This window comes from Periplaneta americana, chromosome 5, assembly GCF_040183065.1.
Source record: "Periplaneta americana isolate PAMFEO1 chromosome 5, P.americana_PAMFEO1_priV1, whole genome shotgun sequence".
NCBI lineage: Eukaryota > Metazoa > Arthropoda > Insecta > Blattodea > Blattidae > Periplaneta > Periplaneta americana.
Window position 1 is genome coordinate 194,669,608 of NC_091121.1, and position 24,234 is coordinate 194,693,841.

Here is a 24,234-nt window from a genome sequence, read left to right on the forward strand (position 1 = left end):
GCTCTCCAAAGTGACAGATTCTTTTATTTAATCATGTTTGTTTAGTTAAACTTAATTTTAAAACCTTGGCGAAACCTTGGCTCTCCAAAAACACATTATTTTATTTAATCATGGATGTTTAATTAAACTTAATTTTACAACTTTGGCTTTCCAAAATTTAATTAAACTTAATTTTACAACCTTGGCTCCCCAAAAACACATTATTTTATTTAATCATTGATGTTTAATTAAACTTAATTTTATAACATTGACCTTCTAAGTATAATCAGTACAGTCACTGAGCATTTGCAGCTCAGATTTTTTTAAATTTTGTTAGAAAAAATTATATTACCATAATTACATTTAATATATTCTCCTGGTTTATTCAGTTTGGTTAGTTCATGAATTCTTTTTATTTCTTTTTGAGGACGAGGAAATATATAATCTGTTACTAAGTATTTGAAAAATATATTCATTGAAATTTGTTTTTATATATTATGAGACCAAAGTGTCTACATTAGATTTTGTGTTATATAATCAGAAAAAGAAAAACAACCATTCTTAAGCTCCATCCACAAATATACATATATCTACAAAGTATATGGTTTAGTTTCCTTTCCGTTTTTTTTAGCATTCTATACTTAACAATAAACTGTATTGTATGAACTTTATTATTACCCTTTGTCGCTGTTTTGCCTTAATCACTTTTTATTTCATAGTTATGTTTCCTATAAAAAAAAGTAGATACGAGAGTTTTTGTTGTTCATGTTTTAATAATTTTATTATTGTCAAGGTCTTTAAGTTTAGTCACCACTGTAATAAGATTGCAACCTCTTTTATTCAGATAATATTTGTCTTAGCTTGTGAATTCTTCCCTCATATGTGCATTGATATGTGGATCTGAAGGCACAAATACCAGCTTTTCTGCACGTTTGGGGAGTTCTGTTTCTGAGAAACATGCTTGAGGCTGCTATAGCTTTTGCGCATTATCCTCTATGAACACTGCATTAAAAATATGCATTTCTTGCATCGAGAGTAAATAAATTTTAGTTATCCTTAGGCTGAAACTAAATAACCAGAAATATTGCACCTAGCCTAACATAATTTAATATTAATTCTTGAATGTTGCTCAGAAAATAGTTGTTAGAAAAATATGTAACATATTTTTTTAGGTGCCATAGGGTAACTTGTTACAACCACAGTTATTTTAAATAGGTAAAGTGTTCAGTTGAGCTGCATCTATTGGCTTCATCATATGTGACTAAATCAGTTAAAAATTTCTTGCACAAACGCATATCTTGGACTATGATAGTTTGATATGTGTTTTGTGGGAAACGAAAAAACCAAGCTTCCACATGTAATTTTGAACATGTTTTGAACTACAAAATACTTCAACATTAAAAATTAAAACCTAAAGGTGGACTACAGATACCTTGTGTTAGTATTTGTGTTTCTGTGAGAGTTTGGTTTAAGGACTTGTGCATTTGTCTTGTTTAATAATGGCTTTAAATACAAGAAGCTTAATTATGCATGGCAAAAGGATTGGGTAATATGTGTTGTGTGTTAGATCAGTTAACAAAAATAAACTCTAATCACATCTTAAATGTAACGTCATAAATGAGGGAGAAAGAAATGGTAGATTATTCAGAAAGGAAGTAGCTTAGACTTTTTCCACTGTTGTTGAAGTATACAAAAACTGCAGCATTTCGAAGGTTGGATCTGTCTTCGTGTGCAGAACAACAGAGTATCATACTGTTGGGTTAGTCACATGGATTAGTTATTTGTAAAAAACCCAACAGAAAGAATACCTTTGTATCCTTTTGTTCATCTGAAGACGAAGATATATCCAATGCTCGAAAAGTTATGAGTTTTTATGTACAAGGGTCAGTCAAATGAAAACGAGAAATAATTTTTTTCTATGCAGAGGAATTTTATTTCTCAAAATAATCTCCAGCAGTGTTTAGGCACTTATCCCACCTGCTCACAAGATTTTTGATACCTTGTTCATAAAAGTCTTTTGGCTGCTGGTGGCACCACTGCTGCACTGCCTCAGTCACGGCATGTCTGTCGCAAACTGGCGCCCTCCCAGGTCACTTTTGAGCTTGTCGAAAATCTGGAAGTTGCAAGGTGACAAGTCCGGGCTGTAAGGGGGATGTTCGACCACCTCCCAGCACAGGTCACGAATGATGTCCATGGTGTGCCGAGCTGTGTATGGTCATGCATTGTCATGTAACAAAATGACACCTTCACGCAAACGTCCAGGTCGCTTGTTTTTGATGACACGATGCAATTCAGTACAGAGGATTTTGGAGTTCGAGTGGAGGTGACAGATTCTCCTCTCTCCTTGAAGTGGCAGAGTAATGGACCCTCTGAGCCAAAGAACAGCATGAGCATCACCTTGCCTGCGATTGTGAAATTTCTGAACTTTTTTGAGCGTGCTGATGTATGCTGTATCGCTTGCTCTGCGGTTTGTAGTGTTTGCACCATGTTTCATACACTGTCACAATACGTTCCAAGAAAGCCTCCCCCTTCTGTTCATAATGCATCAGATGTTGCAAACTCAGTCCCATTCGGTGTTGTTTCTGTTCACCTGTGAGACATTTTAGCACCCACTTTGTGCACACTTTACGATACTTCATCGGTCGTGGATTATTGAGTATGCAGATCCATGACTGATAATCAGGTCTTGAGCCACTTCGTCCACTGTACACCTCTGATCTGCCCGGATGAGATTGTCTGCTGCAACAACATTTTCTTCCGTGATGACTGTGTGAGACTGGCCAGGGCGCAGGTCGTCCTCCAGTGATGTTCGCCCTTGTTGGTATCACTTTGTCCACTCATATACTCGGACACACGACATGCAATTGTTCACATACACCTCTTCATACGGCGATGACTTTCAATTGGTAAAATGCCTTCGATGGCTAGAAACTGCACCACACTATGCTGCGAGAACTTAGACTCTCCTGTTACTGTGAACATCATCTTTGTCTTGTTGCTGCACATCACTCCCTGTGCATGCAGGTTGCCAAACCTCTGACAATAGAGTTCTCAATCAGTAGTATCAACTACAAAAAACTTTCCCCCCTGGTGGCGTGTAACCTATAGTCCCGTCGCTCTTATTTCCGGCAGCCAATTGTATTGCAGGTCGGCTACATTTAAACGTGTGCGTCTTGTGATTTGCTGATGAAGACGTTATTCATTTCTTAAGACTCGATAAATACTTAATATAATCGCCCGCCATTTTGGCTCTTTCGTTGGCGTTCGCAGAAAGCACACGAAGATGTTATTTGCCACTCAATTATTTGCTGAATTACAGTGCGTTTGATTTACTATTTTATTTTTAGTAGGTTATTTTACGACGCTTTATCAACATCTAAGGTTATTTAGCGTCTGAATGAGATGAAGGTGATGATGCCGGTGAAATGAGTCCGGAGTCCAACACCGAAAATTACCCTGCATTTGCTCATATTGGGTTGAGGGAAAACCCCGGAAAAAACATCAACCGGGTAACTTGTCCCAACCGGGAATCGAACCCTGTCCACCTGATTTCGCGGCCAGACGCGCTAACCGTTACTCCACAGGTGTGGACTTGATTTGCTATCATAGGAGATACGACATGATAATGTTTAACGGTGTGGCAAACAGATTCCTCGTATGGTAGCTCGGCAACGAAAGAACAAAAATGGCGAACGATACTACCTACCTAGACTTTATAGAGCCTTCACTTCCTAAGACGTAAGCAAAGAGGGGGAGTCACACCGGGAATAACAGCATCGCGACTATAATTTCTGGCAGCTGATTTCTCGTTTTCATTTGACTGACCCTCATACTTCACCAGCAATGCAAACTTCACCAAACTACACCTTTTCTGAAAATCATAAGTGTGCCGTAGACATTTTTGTAGCTGAAACATGATAGTGGCATATGTCAGTGTTCAGTCCTTTGTCTTTATTTTGCTTCCGGTGCATATTGTTTCAATGTACGTACCTTTCCACCAAGGTAATGATGTGCATGATGAATGTACCCTACTGTTTCAGAAGCATATTTTTTTTTTTTTTTTGGAACAGACATTAGCCACTTTTGCTTGTGAATTTATGTTTCTATTTAAATATGGGAATTTTTAATCTGATCAAATCTCTTTCAGTTTTTTAGTTTCAGGTGTTTCGTGACATAGTGTCAGACTAATATATTGAAAATATAATACCTGTCTTTGGTGATTGGATACCTGAAGGAAAATACATGAGAAAAGACCTACAATATTTTTGGGGGCAAAAATAATAATATCCACGATCAATAATGCAAAGTGGAGAATGTGCTTGCTTCCGCACGTAAAAGCATGAAGAGAGCGTGGAAACTAACCTTGAACCCCAGTTGTGATAAAGCTGCTCGGCAATGCTAATTCTCTTGTTAACCATTGTGCTAACCTTTATAGTAAGACTCTACTAACTCATAAACTATGATGTTAAATGTTTGAAAGTGTTGTTTTAACTTGTTACATGTTTTTGTAGTATTTATTCAGATACACATGAATATCACTATTCTTTGATTGTATCATCATTCATTGAATAGTTTAACAAAGATCTGAATAAGTCCACAGTTTAAATTATTTTATTTGATATTAATGATTTTGACTTGTTCCTGTTTTCCAGGTTTTAAATTGGTTATTTTCAGTTGTGACATAAATGTTTCTAATAATAACACTAATAATAAATCTACTAATTTTAACATATATAAACATATTTGTCTAAATTAGAATAGGAATGGTTGTTGGTGTGAGTGATGAGTGTTTTGGTGTGTGGTTTATGTGTAGCTAGAAATTTTCTGTGTGTTTATCTCTCTAAATAGCAATAACTGTCACATGTTCTTTGCATGAAAAGCAGGTTTTGTAGCAGGTATGTTGACATGTTTCTGGTACCTTAAATTGATTTAAAAGTTGCTCATTTTCTGGTATTGTCCTGGCAGATTGGAATTTAAAATAGACTGACCATCAAATCTATATCTTATTTCTATCTGGTGCACCACACTGCATGCAGGTGGAGGGAGTGTCATCTTGTGGAGATTTAGATTTGTTGGTCAGGTGCTTGTGTGTCTCTTAATGTTAACATGAACAGAGAGGTTAGAAATTTATACGAGATTGTAAATTCAGTAAATTAAAGACCATAAAATCAGTTATTTACTACTACAATATGATCCTGAAGAAAAGAATTACTGCTTAATAACTGCTATTTACTATATTTATGAAACGATATTTAATCATATACATTAGTTAGTTTACAATTATTAGACATATTGTTAAATAATAGACGTATTAAATAGTTGCTATACTTCTAAGCTTGCTAAGCATTTAGCTGCAAGAATTGGCTTGAGTCTGTCTATGCTTTGGCATGTAAGGTCTTCAATACACCTCAGTACAGTTAATTTCAAAGTTTAATAGTGTTAGTGTTTTCTGAGCTAATTTTAGCATTATTGATGTTCGAATTTGTAAACAGTATTAATATTCACCAACTGAAAATTTTCCATTTGTTTGAAAGATTTATCAAAAAGGAACTATTACCATTTATTCTGGAAAATGTTAGAAAACTTCTTGCCACATACTTCAAAATTAGCTCAGATTCACACAGGTAACCGGTACTCTATTATAAGGTGATAGAGATTGTTGAAACTTACATATTTGTTTTATGTTTAATGTAGCAAGCGGTAGAAGAGAAGTATAAACATTGTGATGAAACTTTATCGAAACTCTTGTCCTGGATTGGAGAAATTGAAGACAAGCTGGCAACTCAGGATATTGTCCAAGAAGATGCAGATGAACTGCGCAATCAGATCAACATCATGAAGGTGAGATTCTGTCAGTGGACATTTTCTTTCACGTGCTTCTTCTTGTAGCTGATTATTTTTACGAGTACATTATATCATTTAAATGAAAAACAGTATTTAGATAATAATTCAGAAAGAAAATTATTACGACTACTTTAAATAAAATAACGATTTGAAAATATTAGCATATAAAGAAATTCGTGTATTCCTTGTGCTAAAACTGAAGTTTTATTTAATGTTTTATTTAGAAATAAGTAGTATGCATATGATTTCATAGTCTGTCCTTATGCCACTTGATGTAAAACATTGCCATGGATGAATATATAGTAGGATGCGACACTTACTGAGTTTCCTGTAACACATGCTAGAGGCGCTAATGTAGAAATGATCATGCTGCAATCTGTTGGACGGTGGAGAACATATTACATCTAGCAGCGCACCAAGTAGCAAAAACAAAAATTAATTACTCCATGCATTTAGCAGAGCACCTGGTGACGAAAATGTTAAACTATGCAGAAAATATTCTTTCCCTCCCACCCTCGTCGATATTTTCAACTAACTCAAATTAAAATAAAACATTTACATTTTAATTTCTCACATCTTCCACTGAAAATTCTTACCGGAGCCAACAGGAAGATAAAAGAGACGATCTATTTTACACTACCCAATTAAAATATAACCAAACAGAGACAAAATAAAGCAAAAGGTTAGATAATTGGGATTGTATTCTTTGGGTATTTAGTGTACAGAGCAATGGAAAAGTCTGCAAAAAGTACTTAGGTAGTTCAATTTATTATATTATTATTACTTTACAATACATTCAACAACACTATTTCTACAACGTCCATAAACATCACTGTTTAACATACACTGCTTAAACACACACTTAATATCACTTATGTCCACTCATTAGCGAGTTTCTGGCTGCCATCTTGTCTTCTCGAGCATTTCTGTATGTCTCGAACGAATGGATAAATAGAGAACTCTGGGTAATCTACCCAACACGTAGTTATAATGTTCATCACCCACGACATCGGGCGCTGATCATCTTATTTGAACCCCCTTCTGTCAGATGGTGCTGACCGCAGTTTCGCATCTTATATATTCATCCATAGACATTGCACTTAGAACTGATAAGATTTGCAGGATTCCTACAGCTTAATTCTGAAACATGTTTGGTCCCAAGGGTTTCCAGTAAAAGAAATTGTACACTTGAATTTACTTGTGCATCATACACAAAGGACAAGACTGTACGATATTGTCAAAACATTATTGCAGCAAGTGAAGGATGACTTGGATTCCCACTCAAGACCCGTGGCATCATGCCTAGACCAGGTACGACAGGTGGTTGCAACAGGTGGTGACGTTCTGTCCAGTGATGAAGTATCTACTCTAGAAAAGAATGGTCGATCACTCAAGTCTCGTTATGAGCGCTCCATGGACAGGACAGACAGACTGCTCAAACGCCTCACTGCTGCTCGTGATGAACTCAGCAAATTCAGGTATGTCTACTAATATGTTTTAAAGGTAAAGAACTATTGATTTATTTTTCAAATGGCAGGACTTGACTGTTGAGTCAATTTTCCTTCAACTTTTCACTGTAAGTAGAAATTGTTTCTGATTTATTGGGCTTCACAGCTTTAGTACAGTTCAGCAAATATTATATTTTATCCGTGATGTCATTTAGATTGTTGCACAATACACATCAATATTTTTTGTTATTGGTAGATGCCAGTTCAACAAATGTGATAAGAATGGCCCAAATTTTGATTACCTAAAAGTGTTTTAAAAATGACAGGAAAAACCTAGTAACATTCCTTAAAATTTCAGAAATTACCCAAAAATCTGAAATGTATTTACTTATTTAAAGAGTTGTTGTTGTTTTCCGATGCGAGGTGTTTGACAATAAAGTCATTTGACCTCTTGCACTTCAATATTTTACAAAGTTATTGGAGTGGTTAAATGGCAAGTTGTAGCCGATTTAAGTGAACACCATATTTTAACGTTTTGGTGGCTACTTCATTCACACACAACCCCCAGAATGTCTGGAGGACCACACCTGCTGTTGGTCGACGAGTCCATTGAACCTAGCTGGGAGATCTTGTTGATCAGCAGCTTTCCCTCCTTAAGCCACTGGAGGACGATTTTAGTGCCATAGCAGGTCAGCACTAGGAACAGAAAAGTAGAAAGAGGAGGAAGGAAAGTGAAATGAACCCCTAGGCTTATTTAAAGAGTAAAAGTGTACGTAGTTAAAGTAATCGGTAATATACAATGATATGAAAACAAATGACATTTGCAGTCCATACAAACAAAATAATTGAATATCTGCTTGTTTTCAAATTGAACAAATTCCTATATAAATATATATTATTAAAATATTACACAACCACTGGAATAAACCATAGCCAGAGTTATGGGCCAAGATTATGCAACTCTCTTTTGATAATAAATCCTGTTCTAGGTTATTTTGAGTTTAATAAATTTAAGAAAATTTAAGCAAATTATTTACACTGCTTTTCCTTTTTTCTTTTTCTTAATTTCAATATAGTACCGGTATTTATTCATTCCAACTTACATTCTATTCTTGATTTGATTCGCTATTTTTATCTTCGTAATTATCCCTGTTTTGTAATAATTATATTGGTTTTTGTAATTTTATTGAATGTTTGTTATGTCCTTTAGTACAAAATAGTTATTTATAGGAACCGCCCTCGAACATAAGCTTGCTGTAACTGATGTGCACTACTTAAATAATATGTATTTATTTTGTATTTTATGTAGAAATAAATACTAAATACTAATTCGAAAATATCAGAAAAGAAAAAGAATTTAAGTATTGGTTAGTCGAACACCTGAACAACAATGCAATCTCTAAGTCGAAAATATCTGAAACGTAAAAGAAGTAGTCAAACACATTATAGGATGGTGAAAATCTTATTATCTTCATTTGCAGGAATGAACTGTCCACTTTCTGCACTTGGCTTGATAAAGCCCGACGAACTCTGGAAGATAAGGAAAAGTCTCTCTCCAATTTGAACAAACTCAGCAGCAATGCTGATAGCACCAGGGAGTTCGTGAGTGATGTGATTGCCCATCAAGCAGATCTCCGCTTCATCACCATGTCTGCACAGAAGTTTGTTGATGAATCTAAAGTAAGTAAATTTAATCATTGTGGTCATTGTCATCATCACAATCATCAGTCGTTTCATTTCTTCTTCCTCCCCTCCTCCTCCTCCTCGTTGTTGTTGGTGTTGTTGTTGTTGTTGTTGTTGTTCTTCTTCTTCTCTTTCTTCTTCTTCTTCTCTATCATCATCTTATTCTTCATTTTAGTCATGATTATCATATTAATCATCATAACCATCAACTTATTCACGTTTATCATAGTTTTCTTAATAAATTCATATTCTTAATCATTATTTTCATGATTATCGTCTTAATTACAGTATTACCTCAGCTGTGTCAGATCGATATTTCGAACTTCATTATCACAAAATCCACTTGAAAAGTATTCCTTAAAAGCGGGATTATCCTTAAACCTGTTTCCTTAAAAGCTGGAACTAATATTAAATTATTCTTATGGCAATTTGGCTGGGACTTCACAAATTATTCCTTTTAAAACGGGAACGTTAAAATGGAGTTTCACTGTATTTCTAAAAAAAAATCTGAATTGTATAGTTCTATCAAGAATGATAGTTTGAAACCATACTTTATTTTCAGTCAAATTCAATGACGATCATACAATATTTCTATGTGAAACAAAAAAATTATTCTGTTATTATTTATTGCAGGAATATCTTTCGTCACTGAATGAATTCCGAACGAGTCTACCACAACGCCTGCCTCACATCGAACCTCCCCAAGACTCTGTTGTCAGGAATGAAGTGTCGACCGTTACTGCACAGTATCGAGATCTGCTCTCACGTGCTAATGGCTTGTCAGACCGTCTATCAGGCGTAGGAGGACGGCAGAGAGAATACCGAGATGCTTTGGATAAGGCTCGAGCATGGCTGCGTGAAGCTGAGCCTAGAGCCAATAAAGTTCTGTCGGAACCTGTTGGAGCTGAGCCCAAGACTGTAGAAGAACAGCTTAGTAGAGCCAAGGGACTGAACAACGAGTTCGTGGCACAAGGAAGGCTTATAGATTCAGCCAAACAGGTAATGCAAATTGATTTTGAATTTCTTTTGTATATCTATAAATATATCTTATTATTTACTGTGAGTTTGCAGTCATAATTTATCCAATTATTCATTATTCTATGCATACACGCGCAATAAGTTGTCACAAGAAAGGAATTAGTATGTCTGTCATGTTCTGGTGTCAGGTATTGGTAATTAACAACTTTCTATTTTAACTTCTCCTACTGGTATATGGGAAGAAGATATTGTGTTCTGTTTTTTTCTTAGTAGAGCAATGTGCGCAAGTTGAATTATCGATTAACTTCAATTAAGGTATTTTTTGTGATAGTGTGGCCAATTCGAGCTCGAGTAGGAAGTGGAATTTATGTCGGTACATGTTAGAAGTTAGATTTCAATGTATTAGAAATAATAAATTAACAGGAGAAAATTCTTTTATTTTTAAAGTTTGGCAGACTTTCATTTGTGCATGTGTATGAAGTTATAATTGGCATATACAGTATATATATATATGATCTAAAGAGATATGGGAAATAAGTTTAGGTAGGCTACTTTCATTATTTGATCAAATGTATTTTAAAATATACTTAATGTTTCAAGAGACATGTTGTTGTTTTCTAATGCCAGGCATTTGACAATAAAGTCATTTGACCTCTTGCACTCCAATATTTTTCAAAGATATTATCATGGCCAGCCACTAAAGCACAGATTTTGAGGTGTCCCGAATCCATTTCTTGGTTTCGAGTAGCAAGTGGAATTTATGTCGGTACATGTTAGAAGTTAGATTTCAATGTATTAGAAATAATAAATTAACAGGAGAAAATTCTTTTATTTTTAAAGTTTGGCAGACTTTCATTTGTGCATGTGTATGAAGTTATAATTGGCATATACAGTATATATATATATATATATATATATATATATATATATATATATATGATCTAAAGAGATATGGGAAATAAGTTTAGGTAGGCTACTTTCATTATTTGATCAAATGTATTTTAAAATATACTTAATGTTTCAAGAGACATGTTGTTGTTTTCTAATGCCAGGCATTTGACAATAAAGTCATTTGACCTCTTGCACTCCAATATTTTTCAAAGATATTATCATGGCCAGCCACTAAAGCACAGATTTTGAGGTGTCCCGAATCCATTTCTTGGTTTCGAGTAGGAAGTGGAATTTATGTCGGTACATGTTAGAAGTTAGATTTCAATGTATTAGAAATAATAAATTAACAGGAGAAAATTCTTTTATTTTTAAAGTTTGGCAGACTTTCATTTGTGCATGTGTATGAAGTTATAATTGGCATATACAGTATATATATATATGATCTAAAGAGATATGGGAAATAAGTTTAGGTAGGCTAATTTCATTATTTGATCAAATGTATTTTAAAATACACTTAATGTTTCAAGAGACATGTTGTTGTTTTCTAATGCCAGGCATTTGACAATAAAGTCATTTGACCTCTTGCACTCCAATATTTTTCAAAGATATTATCATGGCCAGCCACTAAAGCACAGATTTTGAGGTGTCCCGAATCCATTTCTTGGTTTCGAGTAGGAAGTGGAATTTATGTCGGTACATGTTAGAAGTTAGATTTCAATGTATTAGAAATAATAAATTAACAGGAGAAAATTCTTTTATTTTTAAAGTTTGGCAGACTTTCATTTGTGCATGTGTATGAAGTTATAATTGGCATATACAGTATATATATATATATATATATATATATATATATATATATATATATATGATCTAAAGAGATATGGGAAATAAGTTTAGGTAGGCTACTTTCATTATTTGATCAAATGTATTTTAAAATATACTTAATGTTTCAAGAGACATGTTGTTGTTTTCTAATGCCAGGCATTTGACAATAAAGTCATTTGACCTCTTGCACTCCAATATTTTTCAAAGATATTATCATGGCCAGCCACTAAAGCACAGATTTTGAGGTGTCCCGAATCCATTTCTTGGTTTCGAGTAGCAAGTGGAATTTATGTCGGTACATGTTAGAAGTTAGATTTCAATGTATTAGAAATAATAAATTAACAGAAGAAAATTCTTTTATTTTTAAAGTTTGGCAGACTTTCATTTGTGCATGTGTATGAAGTTATAATTGGCATATACAGTATATATATATATATATATATATATATATATATATATATATATATATATATATGATCTAAAGAGATATGGGAAATAAGTTTAGGTAGGCTACTTTCATTATTTGATCAAATGTATTTTAAAATATACTTAATGTTTCAAGAGACATGTTGTTGTTTTCTAATGCCAGGCATTTGACAATAAAGTCATTTGACCTCTTGCACTCCAATATTTTTCAAAGATATTATCATGGCCAGCCACTAAAGCACAGATTTTGAGGTGTCCCGAATCCATTTCTTGGTTTCGAGTAGCAAGTGGAATTTATGTCGGTACATGTTAGAAGTTAGATTTCAATGTATTAGAAATAATAAATTAACAGGAGAAAATTCTTTTATTTTTAAAGTTTGGCAGACTTTCATTTGTGCATGTGTATGAAGTTATAATTGGCATATACAGTATATATATATGATCTAAAGAGATATGGGAAATAAGTTTAGGTAGGCTACTTTCATTATTTGATCAAATGTATTTTAAAATATACTTAATGTTTCAAGAGACATGTTGTTGTTTTCTAATGCCAGGCATTTGACAATAAAGTCATTTGACCTCTTGCACTCCAATATTTTTCAAAGATATTATCATGGCCAGCCACTAAAGCACAGATTTTGAGGTGTCCCAAATCCATTTCTTGGTTTGAGTTGCACAATGGGCAGTTAGGAGACTGATATATTCCAATTCTATGCAGATGCTTGGCCAAACAATCATACCCTGTTGCCAATCTAAATGCAGCTACAGACGATTTTCGTGGTAAATCGGGAATTAACTGTGGATTATGATGCAGAGAGTTCCATTTTTTCTCTTGAGATTTTATTATCAAATTTTATTTGTTTTGAAGTCTAAGTATGTAGATTTAATAAATCTTTTCACAGAGGAATACGTATATTTAGTAACAGGTCTGTAAGTAGCAGTGCTGCTCTTCTTTGCTAAAGCATCCGAATTCTCGTTTCCCAGGATTCCACAATGGGATGGTATCCATTGGAATACAATTCTTTTATTGAGTGATATTAATTGAGAGAGCATTTTAGTTATTTCTGCTGTTTGAGATGAAAGTGTGTGTTTAGAGACTATTGATAGAATAGCTGCTTTGGAGTCTGACAATATAACTGCATTCTTAAATTTATTGATGTGGCATAGAGACATAAGTTGAATCATTCTTAACATTTCATCGATTTAAAAGCAAAACAAAAGTCAGAAGTATTAATTCTGAGAAAAAGACGTATTTAATATATAAAATTAGAATAGGAAAATTAAATACATATAAAGAGAAACAACTTACTCAAGATAATATTTTGAGGATTCAGTTTTCTCAAAAACTTTGAAATGCCTTTTTCTCAGAAGTAATATTTTTTACTTAATGTGTTTTTACTTAATGTGACGATTTGTACCCAGTTCACTTCACTTTTAATACATTAAGGTATGGTCACACATCGCTACTTTTGCAGCGCAACTTTTGTACTGCAGCTGCAAAAGTTGCGTGTCGTGTTCACACGTAAGCCAAAAGTAGCGCGCTGCACGCTACTTTTCGTGCTGCGCAACCCGAGTGCAGCAAAAGTTGCAACTGGAGGTTGCGAGTCTGTTCACACACAAGGCGCTACTTTTGCAGCCGCAGTCATGCTGCAGGTTTCCATCTCCGTGTTGACTTCTCAATATATATTTTGTGGTTATGTTCGCATTATTAAGAAACTCATGCGAAAGCTTCCTTATCTATTATTTGCTTTTCTGTCGTATCTAGTATTCATAAATTGACATTATTTTTACTATAAAGCCTTTAAAAACGCCTATATACTTAAATGATAACCAACAGTATATTCACGTAATCAATGTTGGCAACCCTCCTGTTTGGAACTACGCTACGGAAAATTTAAAAAATGAATTATATCGTCAGCAATTATGCTCACACTGTGTTGTGTATTTAATAAATGTTACAAATAATTTATTTTCATCACATTTAACATTAAAATATATCCAAACAATAAAAGTATCATTGGCACATTTGGGTGGCAACACTGGTTGCAAAAGTAGCGACGTGTGACCATACCTTTATTATGAAAGTAAATGCAAATCCCAAAGTGAAGTTGTACAATATTTCGTGTTGTAATTACTTGTAAATATTTTACTTATTTTTAAGTACTGTATATTTGTTAAAACAAATAATTATCATTGATATGTAATATTATTTGCAGAGTGTAGCGGCACTCATGAGGTCTCTCGAAGGACAGCAGACTCCAGCAGAAAGAGCTGCGCTAGAAACCCCTGTTGTGGAGCTAGATGACAAGTACAACCAGCTGTCTGAAGCCCTTGCTGAGAAGTGCCGTGCTTTGGACACCGCCCTCGTCCAGAGCCAGGGTGTACAGGACGCGTTGGATAGCCTTGTGCAGTGGTTAAATGCGACAGAGAACCAGCTCAAGTAAGTTGAGCATATGTGTAAAATTCACATATCAAATCATTATGTGACAACAAAGATATCCTCGTCTTTAAAAAGGACTTTGTGATATGTTAATAACATTTTCTTTTACTTAAATATATTATTAAAATATCTTTCAGATCACTTATGCGTCCAGCAAGTCTCCAGAAAGAACGTCTTGAAGAGCAATTACGAGAGCATCGACTGCTGCAGTCAGATGTCGACAATCATCGGCCAAGTGTTGAGAGCGTAGCTCAGTCGGCACAGGAACTTGTTGCCACAGCCAGCAATGTACGACTGGCCAAAAAGATAGAAACTAAACTGCGAGATGTTACATCAAGGTAAAGAGTCAATATTTTCCACCGTTTTTATTAAGATTTTAAATATCTGTAATTAATTTAAAACTTAGTACTGCAATTTAGTGCTTTCTGATTATTTTATTTGAAATATTTAATATAATATCAGAAGAAATAAGTTTGTACCAATACCTGTCAAGGTTTTCTTCTTTCCTCCTTCTTCTCCCCTCTCTCTCTCCACCTTCAAAATTTGCAGATTGTTTTAAATTTGCTTACTAAGATTTTTATTTGTAATCTTGTACTTGTCTCGCTCCGTCTAATTTTAATCTTACTTCTATTCCTTTCCTTTTTAATTTCTGTTATTTGGTAACTACACTTCATATTATGCAAAGTAATAACATTCTCTCTGTCTCTTGTGACATCCATTTATTATCTTCTCCTGTTTCTTCCCCTCTTCATCCAGTTTCATTTCCTCATCATCCACCTCTTTTTTGGTGCTGTTCTTCTGTATTTCATATTGTTTGTGATATTAGTAACAGAAAAGTAACTAACAATAGTACATTATGCAACGAGCCTATAATGGTAGTAATTAAGACGCGAGTATGTTTATGAAACGAGTGCAAGCGAGTTTCATAATTTTCATACGAGCGTCTTAATTACCATTATAGGCAAGACGACTTTTTATGCTCGACCATATTTCTAACTTGAAATTATTCATAAGTATTCATATTATTCTTATCTGGCTGGGGAGCGGAAGTGACCTTGTGCAATATCTCGTAAATTGTGAGATGTGTGCAGACGCGAAAGTATTGATTTTTTCCGAGGAACAAATATCATTGACCTTGATATAATCTAGAGAGTAAAATGAATATTGATCTTGATATAACCTGGAAATTGATTTAGACATTGAAAAACGAGATGACAAATTGAATTTATTTGAATATTATTTACAATTAACGCTAATTATTATAGTAACAGAACATAACCTTCTGCGACAGTATTGAATTTCCAGCCTCCGTGACGTGTCACTGGTTGTCTTTCGATTGCATATCCGAGAATAATCGATACTTGCGCTTTCATATTGCTTTCTGATTGGTGGAAAACCTGAACTTTAATGAATCTGTACTTTAATGAGGTGCATTAAAGGGCTGCTACCAGGTGTATAATTACTACATTTCGGCATGGTCGAGCATAAAATATAAAATAAATCACACGTTGTTAACTTTTATGAAAAAACATTTAAACTCATGTTCAGACAACATAAAACTTTTTTTAATCTTTTGCAGGTTTGACAAACTCCAGGACAGAACTGTGAAGCGTGGAGAACTACTTGAAGAAGTGCATTCCGCACTCATGGTGTTCTCCAATGCAACTGTTCAGTTTGAGTTGTGGTACTGTGAATTGCTTGATGCTGTGGAGTCACGAGAGATAGTAAAATTAGAAATTGTAGAATATGGAGTTAAAATTGATGAGATTGTTGCCAAACGTGATTCTAAGAGAGAAGAATTTGATGACATTGTTCGTAATGGGAAGAATCTCGTCTCCAAGAAAGATGTCACAGATACTGTTCCAGTCAGAGACAAGATTAAGGCAAGTTTCAATATGATACAGTTCAGTGTTTGTTTTTTTTTTAATACATTTTTCTTTGTTATTCAGGGTGTCCCATTTATTTTGCTCACCCAAAATAAATTGTTTCTTAGGTACCAAATGAAAAATTATTTCAAACATAAGTACAATGGGGAATAATAGTACTATGGGCAGATTTTTCTTATAACTTTTTTCATATTGAAAAGTTTAACTATTAATTCACATTGATATATCTTCTACTTTATACAGGCTTTGGAAGGTCAGTGGAAAGATCTCAATGCACTCTTGGAAGAGAAACAGAAGTTAAGCAAAGCCCGAGCTGATCAGTTGGGTGCATATGAGAAATTGCGCGATCAAGTTCTGGAGTGGTTGACAGCAATGGAAACTAGAGTAGTGAGACTTGAGCCTGTAGCTGTTGAAATTGACACCCTCAAACGGCAGACAGAAGAACTCAAGGTAATTATATGTTTTTTTTTTTTTTTTTAATTTGTTGTTCATTAAGATAGTAGAGTTTGATTGATATTAGCTTGAAATGTTAAAAGATACTTTTATTATTCCCGTGAAGAGCCTTTTTTCCCCCCATTTTTATATATCTTTTATGACTTCAAATTATTTAATAATAATTTTGAAATATATCTGAAATTGCTTTGAAATTACTTTCGAGTTTCTCAAATTACCTGGTTAAATTATTTTAATATTACTTTCAAATTCCTATTGGCCTTGATAGTCTGTAGTTACCATACTTGTCCTTGGATCCAGTGTACATGGGCTTAAATCTTGCCATTGGAAATAAATTCTAGGTGTGGCTTCAGTGTACATGTGATCACTCTTTTTTATTTCTTTCATAAATAAAAATGACTAATGAAAAAAATCTTAGGAATGAAATATATGTATATTACTTTCACGTGTTAATTTTAACTAAGTTTAAAAAAAAAAATACTAGTTGACTAGTTTCGGTTTGGTAGCCATCTTCAGAACTGTGTGATCCTTGTGTCTTCTGGTGTCTTCACTCCCTTGAAGATGCGTTTGTGTTGTGTAGTGTGAAGTCCAATAGTGTGTGTGTTCTGAAATTCAGTTGTGTGTTGAGAAATTGTTGTGGGTGTGTTTTTGTGTATCTGTATATTTCGTATTGTTCTAGTTTACGTATTTTTAAACTTACCGATAGTTCAAATTAACACATGAAAATAATACACCGTACATATACTTTATTCCTAAGTGATGTAGTGTTAAAAGTTGTGTAATCAAGATGTAGAATAAAATTCGTTATGTCATTTTCAACTCTGGGTGACAAATCGATGGTGTTCAGGTAAAGGGGATTAAGTCATTTTTTGTGCAAATTGAGTTTTGTTCCCCAGGTGAATACACAAGTTAAATTCTACAAGTGGGTGTGCAAAAAACGAAAGAATAGTAGGGTTTGATGTATTTTATTTGTGTAGAAAATTATTTTCAATAAGTTTTCGAAGTTTATTTTTATTTCTCTTTGAACTCATTTTTATCACTTAATTCCCTTTATCCAAACACCATCGAAATATCAATACAATAATGATTGCAGATGCCTTTAGTATAGAAGAGTGGGAACATGTCAATTAAAAATGTCACCAACCAAGCAATTCAGCTCGAACTTTATCACGTTGTAATGATTTAAAAAGTTGTTGTATTTGAGATTTACTGTATTTCGGCTTTTTGTTCTTCTATTCCCTTTGGACTACTAGTTCTGTATCATGCAGTAGAATTACAATAGTTTTTAATATAGAAGAAATAAAATACTTGACAACATATGAGGCGCATCCAGAAAGTAAGTTTCCAGATTTTTCCCCTTGAAAGTAAACGTAATTAGCTGTGTCAATTGTGCATGCATAACAGATCTATAACGTATCAATCATATGCCAGCCGGACAGGTCCCGCCTGATGCCAGTAGCATGGCAGCAGTGATCTGAAATGGAAGCTGTTATTCCTTCTCCCGCTGCCTGCGAGGTTCGGTCGGTGATAAAGTTCTTAAATGCACAAAGCATTGCGCCAATTGAAATTCATCGACAGCCCTGTCAGGTCTATGGGCCGAACATCATGAGTAAGCAGATGGTGCGTCGCTGGTTTAGGCAGTTTTCCGAAGGTCGTCAAAGTGTCCTTGATGAAGAACGCAGTGGGCGACCGTCCCTCATCAATGATGATCGTGTTGAGCTGGTGCGGCAGTGCATCATGGAGAACCGTCGCTTCACGATTACGGAGCTGAGCAGCCATTTTCCGCAGATATCGCGATCCTTGTTGCATGAGATTGTCACTAAGCACGTGCTGTTCAAAAAAGTGTGTGCCAGGTGGGTGCCGAAAAACCTGACAACCGAACACAAATTGCAACGTTTAGGAGCAGCACTGACATTTCTGCAACGGTATCACGATGATGGCGACGAGTTCCTCGACATGATCGTCACGGGCGATGAGACTTGGATTTCGCACTTCACCCCGGAAACCAAGCAGCAGTCAATGCATTGGCAGCGTAGTGGGTCTCCGGTCAGGACGAAATTCAAACAGACGCTGTCGGTACGGAAAGTGATGTGCACGGTGTTCTGGGACAGGAAGGGCATTCTGCTCATTGACTTCCTTCCAAGAGGTGAAACAGTGAACGCTGACCGTTACTATGAAACACTGCGAAAATTGCGACGTGCCATTCAAAACAAGAGGCGTGGAATGCTTACTGCAGGTGTTGTGCTTCTCCATGACAATGCTCGTCCACATACGGCTCGGCGCACAGCAGCTGTTTTGACGGAATTTGGCTGGGAGTTGTTTGATCATTCACCCTACAGTCCTGATCTTGCTCCCAGCGATTTTCACGTTTTCTTGCACTTCAAGAAATTCCTGTCCTTCGGTGAGCATTTTGGCAATGACAAAGAGCTGAAGACATCTGTCGCACGCTGGTTCCAGTCACAGGCGGCAGAGTTCTACGACAGAGGGATACAAAAGTTGATCCCACGATACGACAAGTGTCTCAATTCTGATGGTGACTATGTTGAAAAATAGCTGAAACATTGCTGTACCTGTTGCCAATAAATGTTTTCCTGAAAGTGTGTGTTCTTTTTTTTTTTTAAATAGAGAAACTTACTTTCTGGATGCGCCTCGTATTTATTCGTAGGCACAATATAATATATTCCCTGATAAAAAGGTTGGGGAGAGGAAGTGTCATTTTGTGATATGTTTCTTTCTTATTATTAAAACTCATATAATTATTTGTTTACAGCCTTTGATGAAGGAATACAGAGATTATGGTAACACCATTGACAAAGTTAATGACTTGGGTAACATATATGACGGACTGCTAAGAGGAGAAAGACCAGAGAGCCCAGCACGCAGACGTAGCTCAGCCTACAGTCCCACAAAGAGAACATCTGTCACAGCTAGCCCACGTGAGTTACTTAGTTGCAAACATGTATACTTCAATTTTATTGTGAAAAACTAGATCGTTTTAACTCGCATAATTATGTCCCCCCCCCCCACCAAAACTGTTAGACATGTTTTTTTTTTTTTTCAAAATTTGATTTTCCTCCTTAATTTTCACCTCTTACATTAAACAAAATTGTACACTCATATTCCCATCAAGAACATCTTTCTTGAAGATTCAGAACATCAAAAAAAATGAGAATGGAAAACATAATGTCATTATTAATCCTTTTTGTAGTGTGAAACGTCTATGATTCCTCTGTTGACACGGAAATTGATGTAGATTTGACTGCGGTAAATAGTGTGAAATACATGAATGTTTGTTTTCTTTACGTAATTAAGAAGTTAATTTTTTGATAGGAATATTTTACATGTGAAGTTCAACACCCTGATCTGAGATTAGTCATACTGACGTACAGTAGTACAAAGAAATGTCGCAAAATTGTTCATAATTACTCAAATTGTATGTACAGTGGATTCCGCTTAATAGGACCACATTGGGACCATGCATTTTGGTCCAATAATGTGGCTGGTCCTCTTAACCAGAATTAGATACATACATATTGACGTCTACTTTATTTGTCACTCTAAGTTTGGTTCTAATATGCAGCTGGTCTTACTAATCGCAGGACCTATTACACGGAATCCACTGTGTATATTTTTGGCTGAACTTGGATTTAATTAGTATATGAAATGTTTAATATTTATGATGAAATTATTCTTGATATTGCGTAGTCCTCATGTAATTTCCCTCTCCCTCGATTTTTCGTCTCCGAACTTTTAGAAAAAAGGAGAGAATTATGCGAGTAAATACAGGAGTTTAATTTTCATTGTTTTCCACTGTCTCGTAATGAAGCAAAATGAATAGCAGCTAGCCAGTTATTAATCCCAATCAGGAACAAGGTCAGATCAGTAAAAGACGATCTAGGCCTCAGAGTACCAGGGATCTACCGCATCCCGTGTGAATGTGATGCGGCTTACATTGGACAGACTGGACGCACAATAGCGATGTGTCTTTCGGAACATCAAAGAAGCATCAGATTAATGCAGCCCGAAAAATCCGGATTGGCTGAACATTGTTTTGAAAAAAGCCATAGGGCTAATTTCAATAACACCGAGGTCCTGGTAAAGTGTGCGGGCTATTGGGATAGAAGAGTAAAAGAAACCCTGGCCATAGCGGCGGAATGCGGTAACCTGAACCGGGACTCGGGTCTCCAACTAAGCACGGCTTGGTCACCGGCTATTAAATTTCTCACCGCCCGGACGACGGGCCGTCATCAGCGGAGAACTCGTCCGCCGAGCCCACCGTGAGACCCAAGGTCATTCAGCCGGAAAGCACAAAGTAAGACGACACGTCGGCAATGTTCTCGCCGCGGTCCGCACTAATAACAGCCAATCGGCGCACAGCTCCTCGGCTGACTCCATCTGGCACTATAAATTAAGGAGCTAGGTACCCTCAGATATCACTTAACCCTGAAGATGAGGAAGATGAACATCCTCGAAACGTCGGTGGATCACCAACTTATGACCTGGCTGGAAGCCCGAGAAAATTTCGAATTATCACGTCGCCAGGAAAGCTTCAGTAGTTATTTCAAATTATTCTGTGTTTCAATTTTAGTGCGCCGGACATCTCAAGAAGCAAGATCTCCCTCTCCAACCAAGTCGAGCAGTGGTGGTTTTTCAGTTCAGAGTCCCGTGTCTCCAGGTGGTTCCAGTGGATTTAGTAGTCGTCGTTCCTCCCAGGATGGTTTCCATCTTGAAGGTAACTTATATACAATGTTTTCTGCTCTCTCCTTCCATTCCCCTGGAACACAAAAAGCTACTAGGTGCTAAATCTCTCATTCCCAATAGGAGTCTAATATATTAATGTCATTAATAATAATGTCGTGGGAATCTATTAGAGTAGGAGAATACTGAATTTCTAACTATAACATTACCTTATATCTAAGAACTGTAGTTTTAAGTCTTCACCATCTAATTCTTTTGAAATAATTCTTTTCTCAAACCTTCTTTTACTCCTCTTCACTTCCATCCTCCTCATACTCTTTTTTTATTTTGTCTTTTCTTTCTTGCTTTCTTTCTCTTCATTTTCGTTTTCTCCCATCTCTTTTCTTTTTCTTTATTCTCTCCATCCCTTCCTCTTCCTTTCCTTCTTCTGTTACTTCTCATTTGGGCTAGGATTCTTAGTAAATAAATATTTTATTTGCACTGTAATAGAAACTCGTAATTGTGTTTTGAGTTTCGGACAAGGTCACCTGAGCATATATTTTAAATTTTATTTCACATAAAAACACGTATTTTGATTTTTTTTTAATGTAAACACATATTTTTAAATATTCACATAAAAATTAAGTTTTCGTCAATTTTCGACAAAAGCCCCATTTCAGATTAATCATCACCCGAATGTTCAGTGCAGTTGCTTAGACGTGACAGCTGTCTACTGTTTTTCGGAATTGCCTATTTGTGGACCTGTGGAACGGCATTCTGCTCTCTCACCACAAGCAATAAGAGCTATCACCACTAAAAAATTGTACTGTGACACACACAAACATTGATGTGTCATTTAGGAGGGCCTTGTAAGTTATTATAACGCTGATTCAGGAACAATCATATACATGTCTCTAGGGAGTGCGTATTGTTTCTCAATAACCAGAGCGCTCTTCTTCCCAGTACAAGGCAGTATTCCGCGATAATCGTCAGTGATTTGTGATGGACAACTTGAGAATGACTCTCACTATATACTGTAATTCTTCAGCAGTTGGCAATACAGCATAATTTATATTGGGGAGTACTGCATATTGCTTATATTCACATGAAATAATTGAAACATAATGAAATATTTTTCCTTTTTTGTCACATATTTTCCCGATTTTTAGCACCTAAAAATACTACTAATCATTGGATTATAATCATAATAATTTTTATTATTATTATTATTATTATTATTATTATTATTTTATATATATTTTTTTTGCATAACCTAAGCCAGTCAAGCCTGTTTTAACGTTAACAGTGTTCTGTGTTAAACATTTTCTGAAGACTGTAAATATACCCATTGTTGGATTAGAGTCCATCTGCTTTTACTTACACAAATTGCCTTCTGTCCAACTCTAAAGTATCCTACATGATGAAGTCATTTCCAGAGTGAAATAAATTTATTTATGTTAAATGTAGAAAAGTTTGATATAGAATTTATGTAATTTTAATATTTTCAGAGAGAATGTAACAGCTTTTGTTTTAGAATTTATGTAATTTTAATATTTACAGGGAGAATGTAACAGCTTTTGTTTGATGTTTTCAGAATTGTCACCTGTGCAACAACAACTGACAGAAATTAACAACCGCTATGGCCTGCTTGGAGTACGCCTGTCAGACAGACAAACAGAACTTGACAACATTCGTGAAGAGGTGAAGAAACATTTCGATAACTTGCGCAACCTTGGTCAGTTCTTAGACAAAGTTCAACGCAACCTTCCAAAGGAGACTGTTCCACACACAAAGGAAGATGCTGATAAGACAGCCAAGCAGATGAAGAGCGTAGTGGAGGACATGTATGAGAAGCAGTCCTTGTTGGACAGCACTAAGAGCCAAGTGAACGATCTGCTGAGACGGAAACCAGGAGCTCTTGGGGCTGACACACTGCAGGATGAGCTGACAGATGTTGTATCGCGCTGGAAGAGCCTCCATGATCGATGCAAGGACAGGTATGATCTATTCTTAATTAGGTACTAAGATGTGCTCATTGTGTAATGTACTGTTACTACTTCACACATTCATGCCAAATCAAGAAATATGAAAACTATTGGTCATGCATTCTATCATATTATTTTTCTCTTGAAATTATTCAAGTCCTCTTCACAGGGAGCTATACCTGAAAGCCAGATTTGTATAGTACACATCACTGTTCATTAACAGAAAATCACAAATTTAAATCACAGAGAGCTTGGTGTGCACTCAGTGCTGGGACTCTGACATCTTGTCAACCCACTTGAGGTCTGTGGATATAAAAGGAATAATTGAGCTTGGGTCTGGTAGAGTTCCTGGGTAGCTCAGTTGGTAGAGCATTGGCGCGCTCAGCCAAAGGTTATAGGGTCGATATCTGGCCCCAGAACAATTTTTCCCTTGAAATTATTCAATACAGTGCCTTGTTGAGAATTTTGTATACAACACTAATAACTGATAGAAAGTTACAAGATTCTTTTATGTACCACATAGTTTGTGTGACATAAAACCTCCAGATTTATTTCTCCGTTTAATGTTGTTGTTGTTTTCTAATGCCAGGTGTTTGACAATAAAGTCATTTGACCTCTTGCACTCCAATATTTTTGTTGATTCTGTACCATTAAAGTAGTCCCATCCTGTAGATCCAATTGGGGGACTATTTTACCTCCGGATAATTTTACCTTAATGG

At 35.5% G+C, this 24,234-nt stretch overlaps 1 protein-coding gene across 1 annotated transcript in view; it reads left to right on the forward strand.

Moving 5' to 3' along the window:
- Positions 1-24,234, forward strand: part of shot (dystonin-like protein short stop) — a gene marked incomplete at its 5' end in the record, with an annotated part of 408,663 nt that overhangs the window by 252,178 nt on the left and 132,251 nt on the right. The window contains 11 exon segments of the mRNA XM_069827013.1: positions 5,674-5,820; positions 7,078-7,301; positions 8,753-8,951; positions 9,588-9,953; positions 14,291-14,514; positions 14,652-14,852; positions 16,094-16,397; positions 16,644-16,850; positions 19,624-19,789; positions 21,442-21,585; positions 23,125-23,527. Coding sequence (XP_069683114.1) covers positions 5,674-5,820; positions 7,078-7,301; positions 8,753-8,951; positions 9,588-9,953; positions 14,291-14,514; positions 14,652-14,852; positions 16,094-16,397; positions 16,644-16,850; positions 19,624-19,789; positions 21,442-21,585; positions 23,125-23,527 — 2,585 coding nt within the window.